This window comes from Natator depressus, chromosome 2 (assembly GCF_965152275.1).
Source record: "Natator depressus isolate rNatDep1 chromosome 2, rNatDep2.hap1, whole genome shotgun sequence".
In the NCBI taxonomy this organism is placed as follows: Eukaryota; Metazoa; Chordata; order Testudines; family Cheloniidae; genus Natator; species Natator depressus.
This window is the reverse complement of record NC_134235.1, coordinates 245,568,789-245,588,136: the sequence shown is the minus strand read 5'-3', so window position 1 is coordinate 245,588,136 and position 19,348 is coordinate 245,568,789. Positions and strand designations below refer to the sequence as shown.

Sequence of the window (19,348 nt, the reverse complement as noted above, 5' to 3'; positions counted from 1 at the left end):
TTTAGTTTATCTGCCCTCTTTATAAGCTGAAATCATGGTCTCCTATGAGAGCTTCATATTCAAGTCCATATTCAAATGTATATTTTACTACTGACCTTCATAAAACCTTGTTTTCTACTCTCCATACATATAGTAGTAGAAGTTTGTATGCCGAATGAAGAATATGCTAACTATTTCTTTAACATTTTACAGGCATATGATAGATCTGTCCCACATTAACGTGGCATTGATAGTTGAGTGAGCATAGCTGATCACGCGAATAGAAGCATGCTGTGGAGCTATACAGGGAGAAGATACAAAGGCAAAACCATCAGGATCTGAAGTCTTTTCAGTTTACAGTCTTTCTTTAACTGCTCTGTAGAACTACAGAAAGTAACAAGATTTCCTCAAGATAAGCTGAACTTAAGAGGATCTAGCAAAGTGGAGTTTGTGTTCGATTTCTTCACATTCGGTTGAAACCCTATGGAACTGCAAATTTTTTTTCAAAGTGCTTACAATGCATGTAGACCTTGTTCTTCAAGATTGTACTGTGTGATCACAGTGACTTGAGTTGAGAAAAAGAACACTTACATTGAAAAATTTAAAAAGTTTCTTCATAGCAAAGAATATTTGATAATGGTTGCTCTTATCTTCAGTGAAGGGTATTTAAATGAAAACTCACTTCTCTAAACAAAACACACACACATATGTTGTTCCTCTGAGAAGATATAAGATGCATTCTTATATAGATTTAAGACGTGGTCTACTTGATTGATGATGATATTTTGAAAGGCTTTGGAGGTGACACAGGAAGGCTGTAGTTTCTGTGTTTGTAAATACGTTAGATCGGTTTTTGCATCTTCTAGTCTGACACACATTCCCTCTTTACTCCCTTCCCCCTCCCTTTTTGAAATGAAAACACTTTGTAGGAATAACATTGCTACATTTCCCCCCATAGTTTAAAATGAAGGATCTTGGTCTTCACCTTTCAATAGCATAATGGGGTAGTTTACTCCAAGTAGTAATTTATTACAGTTTAAATTGTTTTTTAAATGGGATTGCAAGATACAAAGAAAAAGTGAAACACTTATGCTCATTTTAAAAATAGGGTGACACAGAGAAAGTGGTACGTTCCCAACAGTGTCTCTTTGTGCCACTGTTGCAGAGTACGCTTCCTCTTAATCTTTGTCGATTAGTATTTTTCCTTGAGATTTATTTTGTGACTAATGCTAAACCATTTAAAAAAAAAATTATAGCAAAGGCATAAGAATTGTGACATGGTGTTCCCCACAGAGATGGGATTATGAGGATGTTGTTACGCTGCTTGTGAAATTGGCAGTTCTAAAAATTATGTGCAAACATTAAAGGGGATTGCATTTTATAGTTGGTAAAATCCATTATACTTCCTTTGGGTTAGAACCATCTGGATGGTATTTCCAAAGGAACAAGTTTTCAGTTACTTTTGGACAAATTTAGCAAAATGCCATTGTTTATATCCAATTGCAGGTTTTATGAAACATTTTCTTAGTTTTTATTTGGTGGGGCTTTCCTTCATTCTTTATTTTTAGGATATACAGTACTTTTGAGTGCTGACCTACTTTTTGAAGTGGGCACCTCTGGAAACTTCATAATCTTTGAGGATACTCAAGTAACAGAAACAGAAAAAACACTAACATGATGTAGTGAATCTGCAGGAGCTTGTGAATGGGGTCTAAACAAGTGCCAGAATATGGAAGAATGACAGTTTGAAACAAATTAGTTGCAGCAAACCGTAGCTAATATGTAAAATTTAGTGGTGACGCAGTTCACATAGGCTTTCTAATTGGCTTTCTCACAGCAGAGTTTTTTATACTGATTTCCAATTAAGTAGAAGTTACTAAAAATTAATGATTGAGCAATAAAATAGTGTCTAAAGTCTCCGCGGTAAAACTGCTTTCTTTTTCCACTGACATAATATGAGAATAATGTAGTGTATTGACATTATTACAATGGGAAAATGAAAATGTTTAAGGAATAATGGTTTCTAAAGCCATTTGCATCTTAGCACCGTGTATCTTAGCAGATCACAGTAAGATCATTAGAATACTCACATATGAAAGTGGATTTTCTCACATTTGCGTATCTCTAAATCATAACATTTGGCTCAGTGCAGCACAATTGATGATCTCTGCTCAGGACAGATCCAAGACTGGGAGTAGCAGATGTGTCACAGGTAGAAATGAGTTGGTGGGGCTGTATGTGAAGGCATGATACCTGACTTCCATGGTGCTTGGCTCTCACTAGTGCTCTTCCCTCCTCACATCCACCATTACTAAACCCCACAAATATTGTATTTTTTTATTGTTAAAAAGGAATGCTTACATCTCAGATGGGCCATTAAAGGTGGTGACGTACCCCACTGTTAAGGAATAGCTTCTCTGTGAGGGGAAGGTTGGAAAAACATCCAGAAAATAAATGGACCCGAGTGTCTGCCTATGGAAGTATGGGCCGGATGTGACTACAAATAGCTCAGTAGGCAAAGTCCAGCAGTGGGCAAGTCTGCAGCTGATCAGCTGTTCTTTTATAAGCAGATGTTGTTGTTGGAATATGAGCTTTTTTGAGGCCTAAAGAATAGGGGCCCTATCCAAAGCCTAAAGAAGTCAATGGAAAGTCTCATACTGACTTCAGTGGGTTTTGAATCAGTTCCTAGGAGAACAACATTTGGCAACTAGAGGATTAAGAATTTTTAGTCAGGGTCTTTTAAACTTTTTCCCACATAACCATCCTGGGGCACTGAAAACAAAGACATGAACAATGTCTCCTTAAACTTACCAAATAGATTGGAGCGATGTAAGCATTGTTTAATAATTGTATATATCCCTCTTTATAGACAGTTACTTTAGATGACTGCGTGTGCATAGATAGAACGCAGACATATTTGATAGTGACTGTAGCTGCTTATCACAGCAGCTGGGTATCATATGGGGACTGTGAGTATGTTCTGTATGTATGTATGTTTATATGGATACAATTATGCACATACATACATCCTGTATATTACAAATCTTTTTAACAGGATGATCTTCAAAAAAGTACAGTAGTAAGAACAACCATTAGGTTTAGGCATACATTAAAAATGTTTCAGTAAAACATATCTTCAGTAATAAACTCATAACTTAAAACTGGATTTGCTGGCAATGACCAATTTGAACAATAGCATCACAGTTTGGTTCCATTTGTTGTGGCTCCTCCCACAAAAGCAAAGGAAGTAGAGGTAAAATTAGAAGACCATGTTATTTCCATGTTCTCTTACAGCATTTCGTTAAATCTGGCCACCTTAAGTTAATTTTCTTGGAAGATCTGTTGCAACCATTATCTTGTTCTTTCTTTATCATGCATTTAAAATAAGATGCAGAATGCAAAAATTGCATTTAATATACAATGTAAATATGGAACTTTTAAAATTAAAAGATGTTACTCAAAGTGCTTACAATTCAACCACATCTTAGCTACTTGTTAGTTTTTTTGTGTTGTCTTATCTAAGTTTAATGGACATGGTTCCATAAATGTTGATGTGTTTTTGTGTATCTCTTCAAATTTTTATAAAGATGCTAGTAAGTCAATACATATATCCTGATCTGTGTATTATTTGTTCACAAGTTTCAGAGAAACTTAAATTTAGTAATGCTATTTTAATAGGTAAATATACAGTAGGTGATTATGTGGAGCCAAATATATATATATTTTCTTTTTCAGGTATCTTGTTTTGATCTTGTGGCACTTCTGAATTCATTTTACTCTATCATATCACATCTTGGCTACTAGATTGGTCTGGCCATATTATGTGTGAAATTATAGAAGAATGTTCTTAATTTCTTTAAGAAGCCTCTGTCCTTAAAGGTTAAACGGATTATACATTACACTAGGTCTTCACATTCTCATGTCAGACCAAGATTTGGGTTTGGGGGGTGGGGGGAGAGGAGGTTCTTTTTTTGTTGTATAAGTACAAAGTGGTCGGTCTAAAGATATTGTTCTCAAAGATTGGGAGCTTGGGGTTATTTTAGTTTTTGTTGTTCAACACACAATTCAAGTTGGTGATGTTAACATTTTATTCTTTTCACAATCTCAGAGAGCAGGATGGCACACTTTGTATGATGAAAAGAAACCATTAAACATAATTGAGGAGCTTGGTAAAATCCTATGGATGGGGAGAGGCAGAAGTGCAGACCTATAGAATGTTCATAAATATAGGAATTGCTACAAAATGTTTTATAAACTATAGTGACAGATTTTTTTAATTTAGCAGGCTGATGTGGGCCAAGAATGACTGATTCATCTCCAATGTAATTGGACAAAAGATTATATTTATAAATATAGGACAAAAATAAATCTTCAACTAATAGGTTTAATTCCCATTTGGGGGTTGGTTCTGAAATTTTCAGGTTGGTTTAAGGTTGGTTTTAATTTTCACAGCTCTGCTTAAGGCCCTTTTAGTAACTAATTTACCAGATCTTCATTGGGCATCTTAATTCCTTTCATAGTTGAATTCCATTGCAGAGATTTAGTCTGAAGAACTTTTACAAAACTGTAGGTATTCTCAGCATGCCTGTGTATTACTACATTATTACCTTAGGTACATTATAGCAACTAATTCTGACTACTTTGGGGAATAAATAAGAGCATTTTATTTGGTCCTGAATTTTTTTTTGAATGTTTACACAATATAGTATCTTCAGTCTGGCCAGTTTTAAAAGTTTTGCCCCTTCTAAGAAGATGCTGTGGCCACTTCCTAGAATTAGCAGAAGTAGCTGTGGGTGTTGCCTTTATCCATAGTTTGACTTTTCTGGATATGTCCTAGATTTGCGCTCCACCATACTCCTGTAGATGTTGTATTGTCCTCCCTGTTAGCACTGCAATATTCTATGTATGTTTCTACCCCAAGGATATGCTTCTGGCTTCACATACTTACTGTTAGACAGGATTTTTAGTATTGGTCCTCTAGGCGTAACTTTTTTCTTTTTAGCTATTTTTGGTACTTTGATTTTTCTAGCAGCAGTGTTGGATGAAAAATAAATGTGGGGGAAAGAGGCACTAGACAGATTGAAGAAAGTCCACTAGATTTTGAGAGGAATAAATCATTAGGGTAATTTAAGGCTCTTGTTTCAATGTTACCTTTAAACCAGCTTTGATTCTGAAATGTTACTTAGCACCATTCTTTAAATATGAATCAATTCAACAGTTTTAATACTGGAAGTATTTTATCTTAAGTTAGTATTAAATCCTAAGGATTTTATGTAAGGTTTTTTGTAACCTAGTTAATTTTATCATAAAAATTGCCTACGTTTTGACTTATTCTCCACATGAGCGTAAGGTCTTATTAACAAAAACACTGATTCATATTGGATCCTCACGTATACCATCTTCTGGTATAATATGGTTGGGAAGGATCATTTGTTTTATTCTTTAGCACGACCTTTTGCAGGGTAAATTTTTTTTATTTTTTTTTTTTACTCTTCAGTTTCCATTTCTGTGCTTATTTTGGTGGGAACTACATTGTCTTTTGCACTATGTAAAACTTAATGGGAAGGCTAATTTCACTGGGTCTTCAAGCACTTGCATTACTTTCTCACTTCTCAAGTTGGACACTTTATTTTTCTAACTCTAAATGGAAAGGGGTTGTTGTACATATTTCATAATTTCTCAACAGGTTTACATTAAGGATTTTTAATTTAACAGCATCCCAGTTAATTAAGCTTACACTATTTTAAATTTTATTACAGATTAAATGTAGTTTTTAAAAAAAAAGAAAAAAAACCAGTCCTGTGTACAGTTGCATAAAATATATTATGGCTGAAATAGTATCTGATTATATGGAAAATCACTGTTAAAAGAAGCATTTTACTGCTATTTTTACCTTTTTTTAAAATGCATTTCATAGTTCAGGCTTTTCATTGTGCATAGTAATCTTTCTAGTGTCTGACAGGTTTACTTTGCATAAATAGAAATAAAACTACTTATTTTCACTAATGAAACAATTTTTTGCAGGACTACTTTGCAAGAGATGGGGGTTTTCCGTAATTTAACTTTCAAATTAATACACATTTTCATTTACAGATACAGCAAAGACAAGACTAATTAATTTATTTACAGTTGATCATCTGTCTTTAATGGACCATATAATTCGTACTCTTAAGAAGATACACCATTAAAACAAGTCATAACACTTTATTTTTTTACCAAGTTATCCCTAGTCACCTTGGTTCCCCTCACCCTTTCTCTGTCCCCTTCCGATTTCCCCTCACTCCTAATTCACCTGCAAGAATGTTAATTCTTTACTGCTGTCTTCTCCTTGACGTTCTTCTCATCTCTGTCTACAACTTTCTCTTTCCGCCTGTGTGACAGTTGTAGTACCCGTCTCTCAGAATCATTCTCTATTCTAGTTCCCTAATACAATGCTTTGGTCGCCTGTATTGAAAGTAAATTGTACTGTTGCATCTTTCCTACAGATGTTAGTTGTAAATGCTTGAGCATAAACAGCTGCCACCCAAAGGAGGGGTCATTTTTAGAGGTTTCACACTTTAGGATGTGTTGCACATTCCAAAGGTGTAGAGAAAATATTACTTAACCATTTTGTTTCACAGCTCTTTTCCACTTAGGGGAGTGACAGCAATTTCCAGATATGCTCTAGCTTCTGTGGCATACCAGGAGATATGAGACTAATTACTAACTTTTTTTCTATCCTTTACTTTTTCAGGAGTTCTGTTCTTGAATTCAGTGATAGTAATAGTACTGTATCATTGCCACTTAGCAGTAACGAGCACCTGTCAGCACAATTCTACCTCTATTACTGTTACTGAATGTGATCCTTCCTAACCTATAAACTCTTAAGTGCTGGATAGATTTGGGTATATTGAAACTATAATTTAAAATGTACTGCTCTAATCTGGATTATGAAGCTTGTGTTTATTAGGAGTTCAGAATATAAATTCAAGAGGCGACTGTATCATGATACTGACTCCACTGTGGGTTCATCTGCTTCATGTTTTCTACTGCATCATCTACACACATTATTTTCCTTATTTCTTAAGTGTTATATGCCTGATTATACCAAGTCCTTCCATTTGCATTAGATATCCTTCGGTGGTATATGCTAGGTGTGAATGTAAAAATGAAAACACAGAAATAATGTACAAGTTCCTTATATGTGATTCCATACTTCAAATGTCAGTATGTATTTAAGTGTATTTATTGTAACTAAATTGTGTTAATAAAATATTTTTTCCTTTTCTTTGTAGTATCTTGCCTTTGTATCTTGTTCTTATGCACAACATGAACTTCACATTTGTCACAAATTACAAATACCACGTATCATTATTATTTCTTGGTAGCACCCACAGATGCCCAATCATACGGCAGGGTCTCATTTTCTAGGTACTGCAAATGAGTAGAACAAAAAGCCAATCCATGACCCAGAGAGGCTGCAATTTAGTTTATTTTTTTAAAGACACCACAGGTGAATAAGCAGACAAAAGGGGATGGGGACAGGTGACAGTAAAAATACGGCTTTTTGCATAAATTAGTAATCTAAATGTCAAACAGTTATGAGTGGCCACTCGCCTAACCAGTGCCAGACAATATGTGCATAATTCAAGACCTGATACAAAGGTGTAAATGATCCCAGTATGATCACCATGGATCAGATTCTGAACATAGTTATATCAATGTAAATAGAGAGTAATTCCACTCACTTAAATATTTCAGTGTAGCAGCAATCAGAACCAGATCCTATATTCACAGTGCACTTCTCGCATTTGTAGTGTGATTTTTTTAAGGCACCATTATTTACATAAAAATGTGTGTTAGAGTATTGTGAAGAATGTATGTACTATAACTCACATAAGAAGGGCCCCAGTATTTTCATAATAGAAAATCAGTTTTGAGATTCAAACTGCTGCATGTGAAATAGCTTGTAAGCTTTCAATGTCATGTAGCAGCCTATAACTATTACTGAGCCTAGAACAAGAGAAAATATCCTCCAACTTCAGAACAGACTATCATGACATTCCCAAAGTCCTTAAATCACCGATACCCACAGTAGGCATTTAGTGAACACTGATTCATCGAGATCTCAGAAAGTTTAAGTAAGAAGTTCATGTAAATTAAATATCTCGGATGTACTGGATCTTATGCTTAAATCTACAGGAATAGCCTATTGTTGGTACAAAATATTGTTTAATTTTATCCAAAATAAAATCAATTTTAAGACGCTTGAAGACAAATGTTTACGAAGACTAATTTCGAAATCATTTGTGTAGGATGCCTGCAGTAAGGATTTGTGAAATTAAAACCCATTTGAGGTTCTTTGTCTCATACATTTCTGTACATTCCTTTCAAGCTAAAAGCTAGTTTAGAATATTTTAATGAGTTTTTACCTACACCTTTTCACAAAGATTGTACAAAGCATTAATATAATAAGTTTAGCAAGAGTATTGTTTCCATTTGTATTGATCTGCCCACAATGTAGCTTTAAAAGGCTGAAATAAAGGGCCCACCCATATCCCTGGGCTAGACAGTTAATTCTGCCATTCTTCTTCATGATCTATTCACTTGCATCAAATTATTTGCATTTTGATTACCTGATTTTTAGAACAGTTTCCCAATTTGTAGCACGATCAAAACTGGGAGTTGTCTGAGGGAGGGATAGGGGAAGATGGAAAAATGTTAATACATCGTTTCATTAACCTTTATCACCATTCCTTCAAGACTTTTATTCTGTTCTACAGGTTTGAAAGACTTTGGGTCCCCAATTCACTCTGAAGCAACCTTTCTATTTGAAACCATTTGCTTTAAACCAAGGGCCCAGGCAAGTATTCCTCATTAACCTGAATATAGTTCTATTGATTTCACTAGGGCTATTCATGAGAATGAGGACGTACTCATATGAAGGTTGCATGATTGGGCCCTATTGCATCAAGGCCACCTGCCCAAAGTTAAGTGCTGGCCCTTTTAAGAAAGCTCGCAGCTAAATTTGTTCTTAGATCTTTTGAACTGTCTTGCTGCTAAGGGAATTCTGCATCTGTGCAGCTGAATATCTACCCTTCAAACTAAACAAGTGTCTTCAGACTGGTCACATGGTGCTGGCGCTCCTTATCTCCAAATGTTACATTACGTTAAAAGTCAGCTAAACATACATTTACATATCTTCTCTATCTTTCTATGAAAGCTCTTGTTGCAGTTACCACAGGAAAATTATAGCTGCAAGTGGGAAGGGAGGTTGCCAATGATAGAGAATGGGAGAAAGGAGGATCCATGAGAATCTTTCTGGTAGGATGTGATCCACACTATGAAAATTTTTGAGTCTCCTTAGGAGAGTGAATATGTCAGGTCTTCCTGTTTCTTGTCCTACATTCCACCAACTGAGTACTGTTCGAGTGACTTCTTTTCGTGCAGTTCCCTGGCCAGAACGTACTACTTCCATGAATGTGTGTGGTGGGGGTATACAGGTTTTATCAGCATGCGTTTGGGGTGGCCGTATGACTCAATCATCTAAATCCCAAGTGAGCTACGCAGTTGTTCCCAAACGAGTGTTGATGAAACGTTTACACGATTCCACACTGTCACATATTCTGCATGGTACAGAAACTGTTTTAACAAATAGTTTTAGGGAACTTTTAAAATGTTCTTGGGACTATTTCATGAACCTGTAAAACCAGGCATCTTTGTTACCATGAATCCAAATACGCAGGGCTTGGAGGGCATGAAATTAAAATTGTAAGAGCTAGAGAACCTGTTACTTCCCTGACTCTGAACCTTGCCTGTCCTCAGCCTCTGGCATATTGAAGTTTGAAAGGGTTTGCAATGCTAGAATAAGTCCCAGAGAGATGGCTTAAGCCTCATCTACCCTTAAAACCATTTCCTGTATAGCTACACTAGCAAAACCGTCCTAGTATGCCAGCAAATAAGTATTTCTGCCAGCATAGTTTATACTGGGTTGGCGTGTGAAAAGTACTTTTTTACACCCTACTCCCCCATGTACAACTGCAACTACATTAGGGCTTTTGCAGGCATAGCCATGTGTCTGTCAAACTAACCAAAAACTCACACCCACAACTGTCATAGCTATGCCAGCAAAATTTGTAAGTGTAAACCTGGCCTAGAGGGCAGGTGATGCAATCACAGGCAAGTGCTAAGTTTACAACATAAATAAGGTATATTTTCCTTCTACTATTAAGGAGTGATACATAGGAATTACCATACCACATAAGAATATAAGAACGAGGTCAGACCAATGATCCATCTAGCCCAATATCCTGTCTCCCAACAGTGGCCAATGCCAGGTGCTTCAGAGGGAATGAACAGAACAGGCAATCATTGAGCGATCCAGCCTCTGTCAATCACTCTCTGCTTCTGGCAGTTAGAGGCGAGGGACACCTAGAGCATAGGGTTGTACCTCTGCCCATCTTGGCTAATGGCCATTGATGGGGACCTAGCCTCCATTCACTTATCTAATTCTTTTTTGAACACTTAATATTTTGGCCTTCACAACATCCTCTGGCAACGAGTTCCACAGCTCAACTATGCATTGTGTGGAGAAATACTTTACGTCCTTATGTTTGTTTTAAACCTTCTGCCTATTGATTTCATTGGGTGACCCCTGATTCTTTTGTTATGTGAAGGAGTAAATAACACTTCCTTACTCACTTTCTCCACACCAGTCACAATTTTATAGCCCTCTAGCATGTCCCCTTTTAGTCGCCTTTTTTCGAAGATGAGAAATCAGTCTTTTTAATCTCTCCTCATACAGAAGCTGTTCCATACCCCCAATCATTTTTGTTGCCCTTTTCCAATTCTAATTATCTTTTTGAGATGGCATGACTGGAACTGCACACAGTATTCAAGGTGTGGACATACCTTAGATCAGATCCAGTGCCCATGTAGTCTCGTCTCCTGCTTCCAACAGTGCCCAGTTTCAGAGGAAGAACGCCACAATAGGTTTATGGTAACCTGCCTCTCACTTTAGGTCTCATCCTGGTCTCTAATAGATTGGCTTAAACCCTGAAGCATGAGATATAATAGCCCTTGCAAAATGTGTTGTCATTAATTATGATTATTCTCTCTCTTCTTGCTATCCACATAAATGTCCAATTCCCTTGATTTGCTAAGTTCTTGGCTTCAACTTATGGTGGCAATGGGTTTCACAGTCTAGTTACACATTGTTTAAAAATATTTCATTATCGGTTTTGAGCCTATATTTTGAAACACCAGAGCTTTGCATGACACTTTACAGGTAGATAAAAAAGATATGGTCCCTATGACAAATGTATTCCATTTGCTTGTGCAACTTTATGGATATCCCCTCCATTTAAGATGTGCATCTATGTACACACACTTTATTGTAGCCCATCTGGTAGGCAGTGGCATATATTGGGTCCTTGCAGGTCAGTTTCCCACTGGAGGAGAAATCACTGATGTGGTATCTGGGTATTTTCTAAGTGTAACATTCATTTCAGATCATCTACACCAGCCCTGAAACAGAGATGGTACTCCCCTCTTTCAGGAATCTGAGCCCATGCCAGTGCCCAATTCCCAGGAAGCAACTCTGCCCCCAGAATTCACTGTAAAAATCCCTTGTTGTTTGCCACAGCTCCTCCAGAAGGAAACCACATCACAACTAAAAATATGAGCATTTCTTCAACGTAGCTGCTTCAGTGCTGGCATGCTAAGAAAATGGTAAAACTATGTGCACCAGCTGGTCTCTCCTGCCATCACATTGTAGAAAGTGCACTGGTGGCACTAACCAGAAACACGAGTTCAGCATGCTTGGATTCGTGATACTTGTTTGGTGACATCCATGCCAACACCGAGGGCCTACACGCAATCTGCACTAAAGACTAGACTTGGTCAAAAGGTTGTCGCCATTTTTAAATATTGCGTTTTGATAAAACAAAACATTGACAAACTTTCTATTTTTCTGTTTGTCTTTTGTTAAAAGGTGATGGAAAATTAAAGCAAAAAAATCAAAATGCAAAAAACATCACGCAGCTCTGCTTAGTGCCACTTCAATCCCTTCCACTCTACGCTGTAGTAGGTCTTCCATGGTACAGGGGGCCTGGTGGACCACTTCTGTTCTGGAATGAATTTCAGCCCCTTTGTCCCAAATTCGTTATCTCCCTGGCCTAATCTGTTGTTTACTCTATGCCACTTCCCATCATGGACTGTTGTCACTTCTGCTGGTCTCTACTCTAGAATAGTTGCTCCCTAGGGAAGGGATCACATTCTTGACTCCATAGAAGTCAATGGGAATTTTGCTATTGACTTTAATGAAGCCAGGATTTCATCCTCTGTCTTGTTTTTAAATCTACCTAAAATGTGTTATGCTCAATTACTGTGCTGTGCAAATATATATATATTTGCCTTTAGGTGCTGGACATCTCAGCAGAATTCAGTAAAGGGCATCCTAGCACTTTCCTTAGACCTAGTGGCAGATTAGAATTTTGAGCCTAAAAAAAGGCAATGAAAACTGAATCAGAGCTCAGCTGAATGAGAGGATAAATCCTTTATATGAACTCTGATCCAGAGATTGCAAAGTGATACTTGATGGCTAGTTCCTAACATTGAACCTTCCTGGTTGCAAGAGGTTTGTTTTCATTCACTAAGGCCAGAAAAATGCAACTATCAAATTAAAATATGGGGATTTTTCTTGGGCCTTCCCCACATGACCCTTAATCAGTGATATCCAGAACGAGCGCACGCTTCCCCTTTTATGAGTGGGGGTGGGGAGGTAATCATTGCTCATCAGCTAGACCCTCAATCACTGAGCTTCAAACAGCTGGTGGTACGTAACCCTCATCTTCATTTAAAATGTGTAGTACCCTTTCTCTTAGCCGTCTCCACTTCCATGGTTTTTTCTCATACATTTTTATGAATTTTTTTAAAAAAAGAATTTATGGGGGGAAATGGTAGTGTGAGTATGTGAAAATTATAACAGCTAAAAGGCTATCACAGTTGTAAATGAGGCTGAATGGTTATATGCCAGCAGCTGTTTATAGTTCAGTGATTGAGTCTAATTGACAAGAAGTAATTACCTCCTCTCTAAAAGGTGAAATGGGTTCTCAGACTGTGAATACTACTGATGAAGGGGGTTGTGCCGGGAGAGGGTTAGAATGTAAGAAGGATCCATTCTAATATTTTATGCGTACAATCTTAGTGGCCTAAACAGACTAAAATAAATAAAATAAATTCTAGTTTTGCTTACATGTGATGTTCCTCTTCAAGGACTCAGCACAACTCACTGGGCTTTGAGTTTCTAGGGAGTTTCAAAACCCAGGACAAACAATTTACTAGGCAATTCCTCCTCTTTTGGGTATGGGCTTAGAGCCAAAACACTTCTCCTGTTGCTGATTGAAAATGGGGATAGGTCTCTTAGTTAGTTCTTCTTGTTTCAGTAAGTGGAAATTTACATAATTTATTACAAGGAGTTCTATGTGCTTTTAGGGGCGAAGAGCACCTTTTCTGTTCCATTGTAATAGACAAATGTACTCCCTGTGTGAGTGTGCACAAATTGGATATTGTGGCTACCCAGGGCTAAGCCTGTGCGTGCACAGGGTCTCCAAACTCTCCACACGTGCAATACCTGTATGTGCAACAACATACGCACAAGCCACGAATCTTCTTTTTAAAAACTTCTGGAGATTCTAAAATGCAGTTTGCAAGAAATCTGAACCAGGGCATGTCTTTCTAGCTCAGTATGAAAATGCTCAGATGCCCCAAGTGTTCACATGGATTTCCAGCAGGACCCACCACTGAGAACAGCTTTCATTTCTGAGCAGTTACTTTGATAGGGCCTGAGTAGAATGGCTGTCTCTGAAATAACTGGCCCCCAAACCTAGAACTGGGGGTCATCACCATCAAGGCTCTTTGTATCCTAATCCCTGCCTACGTTCCTCCTCATCTCTTTCCATTACCCTACCCCATTTTGTTCTGCCCCACCACAGGACTAAGTGCACACCAGTGTGTCCCTGTCTTGCTTCTGGGGCTTCATGCTGTCCCACTCTGCAGCATACATGAACTGCACCTTCTTCCCTTCCTCACTCCCTGGCGTGTTTTCTCCATGTAATATTGAAGATGCAAGCATTTTGGAGCTAACAGAACATGCTTAACTTCATTATTATTTACATTCGGGTATTATTCAGGACTAGGGTCCCAGTATGCTACACACTGTGCAGAGAAAAACAAAACTTCCAATCTAATTCAAGACCTTATAAGTTGGAGGGTGGGAGAGGGTTATCAAACAGGGCAACAGAACATAAGAATGGCCCTACTGTGTCAGACCAAGGGTCCATCTAGCCCGGTATCCTGTCTTCCGACTGGCCAGTGCCAGGTGCCCCAGAGGGAATGAACAGACAGATAATCATCAAGTGATCCATCCCCTGTGGCCCATTCCCAGCTTCTGGCAAACAGAGGAACATGTGGTTACTCAGCTCTGTCCCTGGCTTGGTGTTCTAGCCATTCTTTTTCTTTAATTATAGAATTTAACTAAACTAATGAATAAAATCCAAAGCAGCGCTTCTCACTGGTCATTGTGCTAGCCACTGTGATGGGGCAGTTTCCCATAAGCTTCATGGCAGCAGCGGCACCATTCAATCAGGCTGTTCTTCATTGCTCCTCTTCTTCCATATATATATATATCTGTTTAGCTTGTAAGCTGTTTGAAACAGGCCTTGCCTGTGAATCATCCAGCACAATGCTCACGCTATACAAATTGTAATAGACTATTTAGGGTTTTATAGATAGAAGCCAGCACTTTGAAGTTCAGTCAGATGTAACTTGGTAGTCAGACACATGTAATAGGTGGTTTGTCTGACCTGGGCTGATGGATTTTTAAACATTTATTATTTATACACTTGTCAAACTCTGCTTGGCTTTCAGAAGGCCTCCCATTAGTACATGTCACAGTCAGGCTAATATCAAATTGACAAAGGCATGGATAACTGTACTGAGATCTGTATCTGAGAGGGACAGAATATCTCAGCCAGCCAAAGCTGAAAGGTGGCATTTCTGATCATTACAGCTATAGAGTCCATGAACGACGCAGGGCTTAGTAAGAGTCCATATCATTTTGCCAATACATGGACAAATGCCCTCCATAAAAGAAGGAATTTTAGGCTTTGCCAGTGCTCTCGGCTGCTTCTCCCTGCCAAGTAACAGCATCTCCATCTTACATGTACTGTGCCTAAGATTATTTTTGTCAAAGGCCCCATCTTCATGAAGCATTGAGAAAGCAGCAAAGCTGGCTGAAAAGAAATATATTTTGTTAAAAATAAAATGGAAATCGTTCATCCGATTCAAAATTTTCCATTTTTTTCAAACAAAATTCATTTTGTTTTGGTGGGAAAAATTGCACTCGTACTTTTCCACTGGGAAACAAAATGGGAGGAAAAAAGTGAGTATGTGTGTGGAGGTTTTCCCCAGCCTGTAGGAACTTTTTTCAAAATATTTTGAAAATTGTCAAAAAATCAGCCAAAATGATTTTTTTTAACAAAACTATTGTGCTCAACAGCGTTTTCCATCAAAAACAAACTTGACAATTTTTTTTTACTAGCTCTAGAAGTTAGGGCTTCTGCTGTTCCCTCCACCTCTAATATGGCAGAGAACAGAGTATTATATTTATGACATTGTTCCCAGCAGCTCCTCCCAGTCTTCCCCAGTGCCTTCACATGTGGGTTAAACAGAAGGGTGACCAGGTTAAACCCAACTAGGATCTTCAGGTGAGCATGCTCAGAAGGGAAGACGAGATTACTGCAATGATCTCTGAGAAAAATGAATGGAGCCAATTTAAGGTGACTCCATCCCCAGCTGATCAATAACACTCCTGGAGAATGAGGAGGAGCAACCCCTCAGACCTCTGAAGAAGCTCCTGGCCTTCCCAGAAAGAGCCATGGAGATGCCTATTAAAGACTGTTCCAGCAAAAGGGCACAGTCTGAGGTGTGATGGGTTGTCACCCCTGGGGTGCAGTTTGGGAGCCCTGGGAACTGCTGCGCCCCTTTAACCTCCCAGCTGGCCTGGCCTTTCCTACACGGCTCTGTGGGTGACTCACAGCCTCTCCAGGCCCTGTGATCACCCAACACGACGGCAGGTGGCACCACACACCCAAACTGAGCTACCTGAGTGCCAACCTCAAAGACAGGCAGGAGACAACAGCCAATTTCCCAGCTCCTCCACCCTGCACCCTTCCTGGAATATAAACCCAAGATTCTACTGTCTTGCCCTGCACAGGGATTTTAAGATTATAAAGTTCGCCCCTCCCTCAATGTGAAGAGGAATATGCAACAAACTTGTGTTAACCAAGATGAGATTTTTTTTTCCCTCAGACACTTCACTTAAAGGCACAGTGGTTTAGATTGAAACATAAAACAAGTTTATTAACTACAAAAAGCTAGATTTTAAGTGATTATAAGTGACAGCAAACAGATCAAAGCAGATTACCTAGTAAATAAACAGAACCACGAACTAAGTCTAATATACGAGACAGATAGGGTTTGACTGAGCAGTTTCTCACCCTGGCTGATGATACAAGCAGGCTGGCAGATTCTTAAGGAACAAGCTGCATTTGCTTTGCAGCTTGGGATCCCCTCCCCCATTCCAAGTCTTTTTCGTTCGGAGCTTCTCTCAGGTGCTGAGTTGTGGGGGAGTGAAGAACAACCAATGATGTCACTCCCAGCCTGATATAGCTTTTCCATAGGGCGGGAACCCTTTTTTCAAACTTGGTTCCCAGACGAGTTTGAGAAAAAATACAGGTACCCAAGATGGAGTTCAGAGTCATGTGGTCTGGTCACATGCCCTTGGAGAGTCGTAACAGCCATTACTCACAGGCTGGCCGAAATGGTTACAGGAAGGCTAAGCTATTCCACAGCCCATTGTCTTTGTTGGTGAGTCATTAGCACTGTCGGTCTTCTTCATTGTTGTACCTGAAAGGCTGGCTTTGGGTGTTTTCCAGAGTAAGCCCATTTGAAATACAGATCCATAGTCAATATGTATAACTTCAGATACAAAAATGATATGTGCATACAAATAGGATAATCATATTCAGCAAATCATAATTTTTCCGCCAACACCTTACATGAACAATCATGTAAAAAAAGGAATCATAATTATGCCATAATCATATCATAATAACATCACTGTGATGAATATAGGGTATAGAGTCACATGGGTGACTCCTGATTAAGGTACACAGAGCTTATATTAAACTCTTATATAAATTTTAATGAAACATTCTATAATGGAGTCCAACAGCAACCAGAGCGTGGTGTTGGCCGCAGTGCAGAGCCCCGCCTTCCAGAATGGTGGATGACCTTTGTGCTCTGCTGCCACCCTTAGCCCACATTTTTAGACAAGACTGGCTGCCCTTCACAGGACGGGGTACACTCTGGAGTGTACCTCTCCCCCTTCAAACCTGCTCTTGTACAAAACCAGCCATTGAAAGGTACGCCAAGAGACCAAAGTCAGAGACACTGTGGTTTGTTGGGCACCATGCACTAATGTACAGCGAGTTGGCTGTTTTGGTTTTTAAAATATAAGACACTGTCTCACTGCTATGAGAATAAAATAAACCAGCTTTGTCACCTGATACAGGTCAACCTTCTCATAACACAGGAACTAGGGGTCACCAAATGAAATGAATAGGCAGCAGGTTTAAAACAAACAAAAGGAAGTATTTCTTCACACAGCGCACAGTCAACCTGTGGAACTCCTTGCCAGCGGATGTTGTGAAGGCCAAAACTATAACAGGGTTCAAAAAAGAACTAGATACACTCATGGAGGACAGGTCCATCAATGGCTATTAGCCAGGATGGGTAGGGATGGTGTCCCTAGCCTCTGTTTGCCAGAAGGTGGGAGTGGGCATCAGGGGATGGATCACTTAATAATTACCTGTCTGTTCATTCCCTCTGGGGCAGCTGGCATTGGCCCCTGTCAGAAGACAGGATACTGGGATACAAAGGATACCTCTGGTCTGACCCAGTGTGTCTGTTCTTATGCTGGGTATAGTTTGCAGAGAGGTTCCCCACTTGAGCTACCCCTAAATGACCAGGGGCAAGGGGTCTTGGGAAAGTAGGAGCTGTCCCTGCCTAGACTGCCACCACTACAATTAACTGAGGCCTCAAATCTGCCCCCACACAACAATCACTTCAGGCTGCCCCCTCCAGCACACACACATGGTTAGAGCACCCTTGCTTCATAGCATGCAGCCTTCATTTGCAGTACAGCAGGGCACAGAGCCAGAGCCAGCTGGCGTGTGGGATGTATGGCCCAATGTGGTACATTTCAGAGATCTCTGCTAGACGGTGGGGCGTGCTGTTGCCAACTCATAGAATCATAGAAGATTAGGATTGGAAGAGACCTCTGGAGGCCATCTAGTCCAACCCCCTGCTCTAAGCAGGACCAACCCCAACTAAAACATCCCAGCCAGGGCTTTGTCAAGCCGGGCCTTACAAACCTGTAAGGATGGAGATTCCAACACCTCCCTAGGTAACTCATTCCAGTGCTTCACCACCCTCCTAGTGATATAGTTTTCCCTAATATCCAACCTAGACCTCCCCCACTGCAACTAGAGACCATTGTTCCTTGTTCTGTCATCTGCCATCACTGAGAAAAGCCAAGCTCCATCCTCTTTGGAACCTCCCTTCAGGTAGTTGAAGGCTGCTATCAAATCCCCCCTCTTCTCTTTTGCAGAAGCTGGGTTGGTGCCAGAAGCCAGGAGAGTTGTACAAACATGAATTGGGGCTTGCTGGAGAGTAGAGGGAGAAGAAGTCTTACTTGGGACTTTACTTGCTAGGGACTTTACATCTCTACTAGCTGGGTGGGCCCACAGAGATGATAAGGGCCTACTACTGCTTCCTGCTAGGAGAGAACTCCTTTAGCTCAAGTCCTAGAGGCCTATGTGTTTCAGTGGACTATTCACTTGCTTACTGTCCTGAATAAGTCTTTGAAGGACTGGTTATGCTTAGATCTTTGCAGGTCTTATAGTCCAGTAGTAAATGCTGCACAACACCAGCTACCTTTTGGGTGCCCAAGGAAAGCCTGGTCAGACTAGTTTAGGATTTCCCCAATTATCATACGTTTGTCTTGTCCCTTTTCTTTCACTTCAGGAACTAGTCATTCGGATAGGACTATTCTCCAGACGGTTGCTCATGTGGTCCTTATTCACATGAGGTAGTGACTTCGGAGCAACTATTAATCTGAGGAAAGATTTGAAGTATTGGACCTTTAAATCTTTCTGAACCTCTTGCGTACTGCATCCATTTTTCTATGACAACTGGTGCCCACATTACATGGTTGTTACATTTGTTGACTTTGCATCACAAAGATTAATGAAGTGTTCCCTGTTGT

At 39.4% G+C, this 19,348-nt stretch overlaps 1 protein-coding gene across 2 annotated transcripts in view; it reads left to right on the top strand.

Annotated features, from left to right (window-relative positions):
• RBM33 (RNA binding motif protein 33) overlaps window positions 1-7,136 on the top strand; it is a 148,747-nt gene extending 141,611 nt beyond the window's left edge. For both annotated transcript variants that reach the window (XM_074946283.1, XM_074946282.1), the window contains exon 19: window positions 193-7,136. In XM_074946283.1, the coding sequence (XP_074802384.1) occupies window positions 193-241 (49 nt within the window). In that variant the 3' untranslated portion in view covers window positions 242-7,136. The remainder of the gene's footprint in view (window positions 1-192) is intronic.
• Window positions 7,137-19,348: the final 12,212 nt, after the last annotated feature.